Source organism: Phalangium opilio, unplaced genomic scaffold (genome assembly GCF_054372755.1).
Source record: "Phalangium opilio isolate 3A_F unplaced genomic scaffold, DU_Popi_V2 ptg000092l_1, whole genome shotgun sequence".
Classification (NCBI taxonomy): domain Eukaryota; kingdom Metazoa; phylum Arthropoda; class Arachnida; order Opiliones; family Phalangiidae; genus Phalangium; species Phalangium opilio.
The window spans coordinates 840,624-851,661 of NW_028324197.1; the positions used below are offsets into that span (position 1 = coordinate 840,624).

The window sequence follows — 11,038 nt, forward strand, 5'->3', positions numbered from 1 at the left end:
AGAGTGCCACAAATATTTGCAGATCCGAACTAGAATTATCTTTTAGAAGAGCAGATCAAGTTGACCCTAATATTCTTTTTGACCAGCTTAGTGTTATGCTCTATGATGACGAAATGGAAGCATTTTTCCTGGGTCCCGTTAAAATTATTTTTAGCATTGTAAGAATACCGGTGGGTAAAGGGCGTTCTGTAACCCGAGGGATTAAACCTTTTAATCTATTCTGTAAAGATAGACGAGGTATTGTACGTATAGTCAATTCAGATCATCTCTGTCAAGCCAGAGCCCTTTGTGTAGCTATAGCGCATAGAAATTATGCTAATGATACAACCGAAGCTCTAAAGACCCATTACGAATCAATATCTAAATCTAGAGATGAGAACAAAATGCAGAAAGAAGCTGCTTTAGAACTATGTTATAAGGCAGGAGTAAGGGCTAGTGAGTGTGGGACGGCCGAGTCTTTTCAAAAGTTCAAAATTTATTTAAATCAATATTCGATTTTCGTCTACAAATTCGAAAATAGCGTTCCTATCTGTATTTTAGGCGAAAACGATCCCGATGATACTAGGCCCCGCCTCTTTTTATTGAGTGAAAATAACCATTATAACGTTATTACAAATTTAAAACCCCTCTTCAACCACGATCTATTCTGCGAAAAATGTCTCGTACCCTATTGGCGAATACAGTCCCATAAATGTAATGACTTTTGTTTTAGTTGCATGAGACCCACTATCTGCCAAGGCCCCCCTATAGCTTGTGAGTCTTGTTTACGAAAATTCTTAGGAGCTGATTGTTATCAAAGCCACTTAGCATCTTCCAGCAGTAAAAAGTCCCTATGTGAGCGTCTTTTTCACTGTAAAGACTGTTTAAATATTATCGATTTTTCCCGAAGAACGGAGATGCATAAGTGTGGTGAGATTTATTGTCAGGTCTGTAAGGAATATCAGCCTAGCAATCACTTGTGTTATATCCAGGTTATCAAAGATAAACCCCTGAAAGTGCCATCCGTTAAAAAGCCTAGACCCAATCTGCCTAACCTTATGTATATTTTCTTTGACGTAGAATGTATACAAACGAAGGTATGTCATGAAAAGGGGGGGGGCCTACGAACACCAGGCTATCTTGTTAGTTAGTATAACAGTCTGTGAGCATTGCGTAGATGAAACATCCCTAAATTTTAACTGTATTATGTGTAGTCAGTTTGGTGAGCGTAAACAACAATTTTCAGGCGGTAATCCTATATCATTATTTTTAGATTATTTAATGCAATTTCATGCCGTTAAGAACGTCATCATACTATCTCACTACGGCAGTAATTATGATAATCAATTACTAATTCGAGAAATCATTAATCGAGATGAAAAATTCGTTCCATCTTTGAAAATTAACGGAACTCGAATTTTTAGAAATGAAATTGTTTAACTTGCTATTTCTGGATTCTTATAATTTCATTCCTGTAGCTTTAGCAAAGTTTCCCGCTACTTTCGGTATATCAGACGCAGTCAAAGGGTATTTCCCACATTTTTTATTCAATGTAATAGAGCATAATTTTGATGTAAATAGACAGGATGAAACCAACTATGTTATAGAAACTAATCTCCCCCCTATCGAAGCTTATGGTTGTCAATATTTTACAAGGAAAAATTTAGATGCCTTCTTAAAATGGCATAGCTCCGAAGATAGTAAAGGTAAAGGTTTCGACTTCTTGAAGGAACTCAATTATTATTGTGAGAACGACACAATTTTACTATTCCAAGGTTGTTTAACTTTTCGTACACTACTCTTTAAAGTAACGGGTGTAGATCCATTTAATTGTGGCGCAATTACTCTTCCTGGCGTTTGCTCTTATGTATTTCGGCGAAATTATCTTAAACCTGATACTATAGGTATCATACCGGCTAATTATTATAGGCTTAGTGAAAATCAGTCAATAGGGGCTATAGAATGGTTAGAGTGGACCGCGCACAAACGAAATATATCTATCCAATCCTCCTTTAGAGGGAAAGAAACCAGAATCCAAAAACTTAGAGTAGACGGTTTTTGTGAGCTTAACCTTGAAATATTCGAGTACTGGGGGTGTTTCTATCATGGGTGTAAAATACACTTTCCTTTAAACAGAAACAAGGCTTTGCATGGAGACCCTGCTCAGACTTTGAACTCTAGATATTTTAGTAGCATGAACGTGTTGACCAAGCTAGAATCACTCAACTATAAAGTAAATGTCAAATGGGAGTGTGACTGGCAGGAAGAAAAAGCAAATAAACCAGAAATAATAGAGTTTTTAAAATGTAATGATATTAAGCCTAAAATAGTAAAAAGATTAGACCCCCGTGATGCATTCTTCGGGGGTAGATGTTGCGCAACAAAACTATACCATAAAACAACAGGATCAGAGCGAATTCATTACGTGGATTTCACAAGTTTATACCCATTCATTAACAAAACCACCAAGATACCTATAGGACATCCTGAAATCATATTAGACGATTTTCCTGACATATTTTCGTTTAATGGTCTTCTTAAATGCGACGTATTACCGGCCCAAAACCTAATTCATCCCGTTCTGCCCGCTCGTATTAATGGAAAATTAACATTTCCATTATGCTACACCTGTTGTAAAACCCAGTTTCAAGGTGCTTGCGAACATACTCCTGAAAAAAGAGAATTGAGAGGTACATGGGTAGTCGACGAGTTACGTCATGCAGTAGAGAATGGTTACACAATCACACGAATGTATGAGGCTTGGTCATACAAAGTGACACAGTACGATTCCGAAACAAACCAGGGAGGACTGTTTAAAGATTATGTTAATACCTTTTTAGAGTATAAAACCCTAGCTAGCGGCTTTCCAGCAGATTGCCAGACTCAAGAAGATAAGGAGAACTATGTCAAAAGTTTCAAAGACGTAGAGGGTGTAGAACTGGATATCACTAAAGTAGAGAAAAACGAAGGTCTCAGATGCCTTAGCAAACTTATGCTCAACTCTTTTTGGGGTAAATTTGGCCAGAAAACAAGACATACCTCTACAGAACTAATCAAAGATGCCAACAAATTGTACGGATTAATATTAAATCCAGACTTGGAGGTTAAAAGTTTACTAACAATCAACGAAAACACCGTATTAGTAAAGTACGAACACATTCTAGAAAACGAGATTGTGCACAAACACACAAACGTAGTTATCGCTTGTTTCACAACATCAATGGCGCGATTACATTTACTAAAACATCTTGAAAAGGTCGGTGACCTTGTTTTTATTATGACACGGATAGTTTAGTGTACCTCTCGCCAGACGGCGCTCATTTGCTACCCACAGGCGATTATTTGGAGCAACTTAAAAATGAATTAGAATCCTATGGACCAGATGCCTATATTTGTGAATGGGGGAGTGCTGGACCAAAGAACTATTCTATGGACATTCTAGACCCTAAAACCGGCGCTAAAACTAACATTATCAAAGTTAAAGGATTTTATTTAAACGCCTCTACAGAAAATTATATAAATTTCGAAACAATGAAGAACCTACTGGGGGTAAACAATGAAGGTGAACCTCTAATGAACTCGATTCAAGTCCCTATTGGCCCTCAAATCAGACGTCTGCAAGATCACACTCTGATCACGATCAACCAGACCAAAACATATCAGGTCGTTGTGGATAAAGTTAGAGTTCTACCTGATTATAAAACTACCCCATACGGTTATATTAAATAGAATTTTTGACATTTTCCACATAAGTTACTTGTATATATTTTAGATACCCAGTATCACTATTTTAATAGGTATCTCAAGTATTATTTATAGTAATATTAACGTATTTTAACTATTAACATGTAACAATATTTTAACGAATATACAGTGTTTTTTGTTACTGTTTTTGCATCTAGTAAAGGTATGTCCGCACTAGGCCAAAAACTGCGCTAAGTTCGCTGCGTTCGCTACGCTCGCCAATCACGCCGAGAAAACCAGCTGTTCGCACTTCGAAATTTTCCGCGCTCAGCGTACTCGACGAAGCTGGCGAGAGAGAGAACGAAGTTGAAAATGTTGAACTTTTTGCGTCGATCTCGCCAGCGTAGGCGACGCACAACCAATCCACGACCTTTTCTTTGTCACGTGGGATAAGTTCTGTGAATAGATCGAAGTAATGGCGGGAAATTGCAGTGGAGTGAAGCGTTTAGCTCATGCGAATAAATTAATTATTTCATTGCTATTAATTCGAAAACAAAAGAAAAGGGACCATATAAAACGAATTTTGCTTAGAGAAGTTTTCCAGGACAGAAAAAAAGATGGGGATTTTTATAATCCCACACCCAAAATGAGATATTATTACGAACGATACGGGGATAAACTCTTCGTTGAGCATTTGCATTAATATCAATTCTAGTTTCGTTGTCCGACATTATAACGAGAAAAATTCCAAATAGCAGCCAAACCAAGATTCAACATGCAATTAATTCAGACTTCTATAGTGAATAAAAACCGATGCAGCTCTTTAAATATGACGTCCGTAAAACGATGGACGCTGATTGGTTGTGCGTCGCCTACGCTGGCGAGATCGACGCAAAAAGTTCAACATTTTCAACTTCGTTCTCTCTCTCGCCAGCTTCGTCGAGTACGCTGAGCGCGGAAAATTTCGAAGTGCGAACAGCTGGTTTTCTCGGCGTGATTGGCGAGCGTAGCGAACGCAGCGCAGTTTTTGGCCTAGTGCGGACATACCTTAAGCTTTTTTTAATTAGTATACATTAGCACTTTAGTTTAAAAATTAGTATACTTATTGTATAAGTGTAATTTTTATTTTTTGATGATAATTATAGTAACGTTTTTTTAGTAATATTTCGATATTTTTATCCGTAATCGTATATCAGTAATTAATCGTGTATGAAAAAATATATTTTTTCGTCAATCCTGTTAACATTTTAGTTTAATAACTAGCCTCATATTTGTACTAAAATCGTATAATAACCATTGTAGCTTTTAAACCATATTAAGAGTAGTATTGCTATATTTTCTATGAAGGTATATATGTACTTAATAATCTCGCATGCCGTAATATTGTTCTATTTTTATGTAACCCGTATTTTCTGATGTTTTTTTAGTAATATTTTGCATTTTAGTCTATTAGTATAAAAAATTAGTATTGTATCTGTATTAGTTTTCCATTTTAGTCTATTGTTTTGCTATCAAAACCATTGTAATTCGTATTTTCTAATGATGTTTTTTAGTAACGAGTGCCCATTTTAACTGTATATCAATATTTTAGCGTGTAGTAAAATATATATTGTTCAGTCAATCCTATAAGGCTTTTTAGTTTAATAACTACCTAATTGTGCTTATTCGCCAAATCGTATCAAAACTAAAGTGAATCAAATTTTATTTATGATGTTTTAGCAGTACTGCTTCATTTTAGCTTCTAATCAACTACTAAGTTGTGTAAAAAATGACGTAATACCACTTTTATGATACTAAAATGTACTATTGTTCTAACCCTGTATTTCGTTTACTAACTGTAACACCCTACACAGCGTCGTAACTTAATTGCTAACTATAATAAACGACGTAAACCATATCACAATTAAAACTAGTTCTTTAGTATGACATGGAGAGACCTTAAAACCGTACAAAGAACAGCATTACGGGAAGGGTGTAGAAAGGGCCTACTGAACCTATATAAATCATCCCCTAAATGTACACAATATCCTACAATACCCCTAGAGTTAAGTGACACCGAATACATTCAACACCAGTAAATTACGTGACGTCATACCAATACACGAAAAAAACCCTATAAATTCAAATTTCCCGCCAACAACATCACGTGATACGTGACGTCATCAACCCCCCCCCCTAACCCTATTTTCCCCCTTCGGTCACGGGACCATCCAGAGGAAAGAGATAGAAAAGAGGGGGGGGGCACCAAATGGGTGGGGGTAAACGCCTAATGAGGGCTCCATATATGCCGCCTTTATACGGACAGCTTGTCCGTATACTGGCTGCTATACTCTCTATTGCATATGAAATGAAAGGTTTTGTTAATAACGGCAGTACATGTTACGCTGCATCTGCACTACAATTGCTCTTATGTATTCCAGAATTAAGGGAAATAATTGTATCAAGAGTAATAGATCCAGGATCAACAACTTTGGCACTTCAACATCTATTGCAATCTAAAACAGATAGAAACATTCATTTGCTAGATACGACTGCCTTGAGATTAACGCTCAGTCATAAATTTCACAATCCACACGAGGAACAAGACCCCGCGGAGTTCCTTGGTGAAATTTTCGACCAGCTTCAATCAGAAAATGTTTCTTTGAAAAACATTCTTTACCATAACGTTCAACGTGAAGAAAGATGCCCAAACCGCCCAACATATAGGGTTATAAATCATACTCCTGAATCTGGTAATAACTTTATTGTTAACTTGCCTTTCGGAATTGAAAATAAAAAAAAACCCGTTGACTTTAAAAGTCTCTTTGGTGTTTGGGAGCCTTTGGAAAAAAACTGTTTGCAATGCCACCCTCCACATAAAGACAAAGAATGTCGTGCTATTTTAGTATCTTCAAGTCAATATCTGCTATTGACATTCGCTAGATTTTCCCATTATAATATCCAAAAATCTCCAACACTTAAAGAAATAGTTCCTTATAAGATTCAATGCCCAATTAAACATTTTACCGCTCAAAATGTTCCTATTGCTGGTATAACATATACTGCAGTCGCTTGTATACAACACCTTGGCGAAAGCATAGACTCTGGCCACTATATTGCAACGGTTAAGTCAGAAGAAAAAAAAACGTCTTGGATAGTTTACAACGATTCAAAAATAACTTATCGCGATAGGCTTTACCCAAATCTCAAGGATGTTTAGGGTGGTAGCTTGTAATTCCGAACACTTTTTTAAAATCGATTGAAACATGACACACGTATAATGTTATGAGAAATATTTGATATTGTACCAAATAGCTTGAACATTTGCGCTACTTTTGAGCCTATTTTGAGCCAAAATTACCGGTAACTTGTGGAGAAATATCTATTTCCCCATTTCTAGTAGTGGCGTCCAATTCCGAACTGATGTCTTGTAATTCCGACGTAGGGGGTTTCAATTCCGACCCCCCGCTTCCAATTTCTGACCCCCCGCTTCTAATTGCCGACCCCCCGCTTCTAATTTCCGACCCCCCGCTTCTAATTTCCGACCCCCCGCTTCTAATTTCCGAACCCCCGCTTCTAATTACCGAACCTGCTTAAAAACAATAATAAAAAACTCATAATTTCATTAAACATTTATTTAGTGGAAAAAACAGTTTAGGTAAGTATAGGCCTAGGTACAATGTGGATTTCACGGGGATAAATAGAAGTCTTTAAAGTAAGGTGGAAAAAAGGCAATTATCGCAACGATGCTTGTAACCACCAGTGCAAGCTAACTCTTTCTTTGCTTCACTCAAGTTGCAGCATTTAAAGCAGTACCAGTTCTTGCAAACACTGCAACACACCCACACTTCATTAGCCTCCCTATTTTCCCATCGTGTGTCGCAAGATTGGCAGACTGTTTTTTTATCAGGACGGAATTTTTTAGTTTTAGTGGCTTTCTTGGCCAAAATTTTCTCCTTAGCTGCTGCCTTGTTTGCTGTAACTGTCGCCTTTTTCTCCAATTTTGCCCGCTTCCGCTCTTCCTTCTCATTCTGTAATTTCACCCTTTCTTCCTCCCTCTTTTGCTTCTTTTCTATCTTTTCTATTTCTTTTTTTTCATTTTCCTCTCTCTTTGTGGCCATAAGCGAGATAAATTCGGGTCCAGTTAAATGCTGCGGGATTACCATTTGATTTCTCTTCCGCTTTTCAACTCGTTTATGAGCTGGGTAGGAGAGAATTCCCCGAAAAGCTGGCGTTGCGATTGCGAAATTGCTAGCAATTGAAGTTGATGGACAGTTGGTTGCTGATTCAGATGATGTGGGCTTGCTTATGAGAACTGAGGATGAATGTGTGCTTAAGTTCAAGGCAGCCGTAAAGTTGAAAGATGGCTGGGAATTCCTCTGCGTGGGTGACGGCGGAGGCTTGCTCAGGGTGGCTGATTGCGGAGGCTTGCTCAGGGTGGCTGATTGCGAAGGCTTGCTCAGGGTGGCTGATTGCGAAGGCTTGCTCAGGGTTGCTGATTGCGGAGGCTTGCTCAGGGCGGCTGAAGGCGGAGGCTTGCTCAGGGCGGCTGAAGGCGGAGGCTTGCTCAGGGCGGCTGAAGGCGGAGGCTTGCTCAGGGTGGCTGAAGGCGGAGGCTTTATTAAGGCTGCTACAGGAACTTTAGTTTTTGAATACGGAACCGCAAAAGAACGTTTTCTAATTGTTGAAGTTGGTATGGAAATGCCCGGCGATACAAACCCTCGAGCTGCCGAAGTAAAATTACTTGTCTGGTCAGAGACATTCAAAGTGGATTTTTTCGACGTGGCAGTCGCCTCAGCATTGCAAGTTTTTGAAGTTGAACTTGGAGGTGTAGATCGGACAGGTCGGTTTGTAACTTGATTGTGTGGCACAGTTGGGAATGCCGAATTTTGTCCAGAGTTCTCAAATGTTTCAAAATCTTCCCTTGGAGAATGGAAAAAGTCGTTGACTGATGCTAAAGTGCTTGTAAAACCCAACTCTGATGATTTGTCGGATATGGGGGCTTTCATCGCGGCGAAATAATTTTTGAGAGTTTTCCACGCATCAAACAATGGTTCTGCGATGTCAAAGCCTTCTTCTTCCATTAACCTGAACTCCCGAATCTTTTTTTCACCCAACGCTTCTTCGAGGTTTTTGATAGATTGCTTCATTTTGTCAAATTCATTGTTCGGCGCAGTCTCAACTTCCTGATCATCGTCAAACAACTCTGATGGTAACAGTTTGGTTTCGTCTATTGCCAACCTGTTCACGGGAAATACCCCACTCGCCCGAAAGCCATGAATGATAGTGGCCGTGCTTATAGTGTTCTCCCAACATCCCCGAAAGACACGAGAAAAGGTTTTCTTGTCGACAAATTTTCCAGTTTCCGTTTGGTACTGTTGAACAGCTTTTGTCCAATTGCATTTCATTGCCTTAAAGACTGAAACATCAAGAGGTTGCAAGATGTGGGAGGAATGTGGGGGTAGACAGTACAGTTCTATGCCATTTTCTTCGCACAGTCTGCTTGTGTCCAAATTGACGTGACTACTATGTCCATCTAGCAGCAAAACAACGGGTCTAGCAGGTGGAATGCATTTTAAAAAGTGGTTTTTTATCCACCCCTGGAAAACTTCAGAAGTCATCCATCCAGATTTTGAGAGCGCGAAACGTGACCCTTCAACTCCGTCTTCGAGAGGATTGTGTGTAAGACGAGTTCCGCTAAAAATCTGAAAGGGTGGGATTGCGCTTCCAGACGCGGATACTGCGCACAAGACCGTTATTTGTGTCCGTGTATCCCCTGCAATCTGCATAACATTTTTCTGTTTCCTAGACGCAAGGACCTTGCCAGTTTTCGGTGACAAGCAAAACCCGCTTTCATCCGCGTTCCAAACACGGTCTCCACCATGGTCAAGCATACCAAGGCCAGACATAAATTTCTGGTACCCTTGAAACCAACGATTAATTGCAGTTGGTGTACATGCAGTGGCTCGAGAAATATGCAAGGGCTCGGCGGTTCTCAGCTTCACGTCAGGATTTCTTTTTAAAAATCCACGGAACCATTCTTTTCCGGGTTTGTTATCTTTAAAAGGTGTTATTCTTCCTTCTCTCTGAACCATATCTCGTACTTTATCAAAAATTTGATGTTTTACGCGACCATATCCGATTTTGGACATCTTGATCGCCCAGTTAGCCAGATCTCTCTCTTCGTCATAACTTAAAACAGACTTTCTTCCAACTTGGGCACTGTCATATTTAACCGAAAGTTTGCCATGCAAGGTAGTTTTAGGGATGTGGTAAAGGGCAGCCGCTTTGGTAATAGAAAGACGTCCTTCACGAACGTCTTCGAGAGCTTTGACAACATCCATATCTGTGTATTTTGATTTGTTTTTACGTGGTTTTTTAACACCACCACCTGTAATGTGGTATAACTATGGTGAAATAAACTTCAGCGCCTATCTCATTTGTATGCTAAATTGGGATTATCTAAAACTGAAATATTTTTTTCATTAGGTGAATCGGGATAAAATTCCCTAACCAAGGCTTAAGTTTTGGGACGTTAATTCTATAATAAATTTCGCTTTCAAGTTTTAAATCTCTCGTAGGTTAATAGGATAAAAAAGATTATTAATAAATGCAACAGCGATTTACATTACCTTGATCGTCATATTCCATATTCAAGTAGGTATAAACCTTTAGCGACCCGTTTATGCAAAAGTTTGAAACGCGCGAACGCAAATTTTCAAACTTGGCGCGAGATTGAACCGTTATTTTTTTTATCGCGGAATAGTGTACGAGTACGAGTGACGGCGCCGCGGCGGGGAGGGAAGGAAACAGGGACTTTACGCTAGCCGGGTTAAACTAAAGTTGTCTGCTTGAAAAGCCCGGGAAAACGTATCGCCGTATTATCGAGGATAACTAATCTGTTAAACCATGTCGTTTAATAGCGTTAAATTTAATTTTACTGTCGATAATTTATGATTAATGGAGTGTTGTTTCGAGTGGTCGGAATTAGCTGCTCGCAAAGGTTTTTATAAATATTCTTTTATTAATTTAATTTTGAGCCAAAATTTCGTTACGAATGCTTATTTTGTGGGGGAAAACTTGACGTTTTGGCTGAAATTGAGTTTATTTGCCTCTGATTTATCTGAAGAAAATGAAACCTTATTTTCGGAGGCATCAGGGTCGGCATTCCCTTTAATTGACGTTAAATTAAATTCGCAAATTAGGTACATTTTTATTTCGTGTCACATCGTTCCCTGACTTTTAGATATGGATTTGAAATGATGTTTTTCGGATAGACAATGAATCAAGGCATAATTTAAGCCTATTTTTCACGGTCTAAAGCCTCGCAAGTAAAAGAAAAATCAATTTAAAAAAACTGTTCGGAATTAGAAGCGTTCGGAATTACAAGCCACCA

At 38.7% G+C, this 11,038-nt stretch overlaps 1 protein-coding gene across 1 annotated transcript; it reads right to left on the reverse strand.

Annotated features, from left to right (window-relative positions):
* Positions 1-7,318: 7,318 nt before the first annotated feature.
* On the reverse strand, positions 7,319-11,038 carry LOC149640906 (uncharacterized). The gene has a single exon (XM_089850572.1). It carries the CDS (start codon positions 9,984-9,986, stop codon positions 7,353-7,355), a length of 2,634 nt encoding a protein of 877 aa, XP_089706698.1. The 5' UTR covers positions 9,987-11,038; the 3' UTR covers positions 7,319-7,352.

What these genes read in the sequence shown, in the direction of transcription:
- LOC149640906 (XM_089850572.1), bottom strand. Translation starts at nt 9,986, where the DNA reads ATGGATGTTGTCAAAGCTCTCGAAGACGTTCGTGAAGGACGTCTTTCT.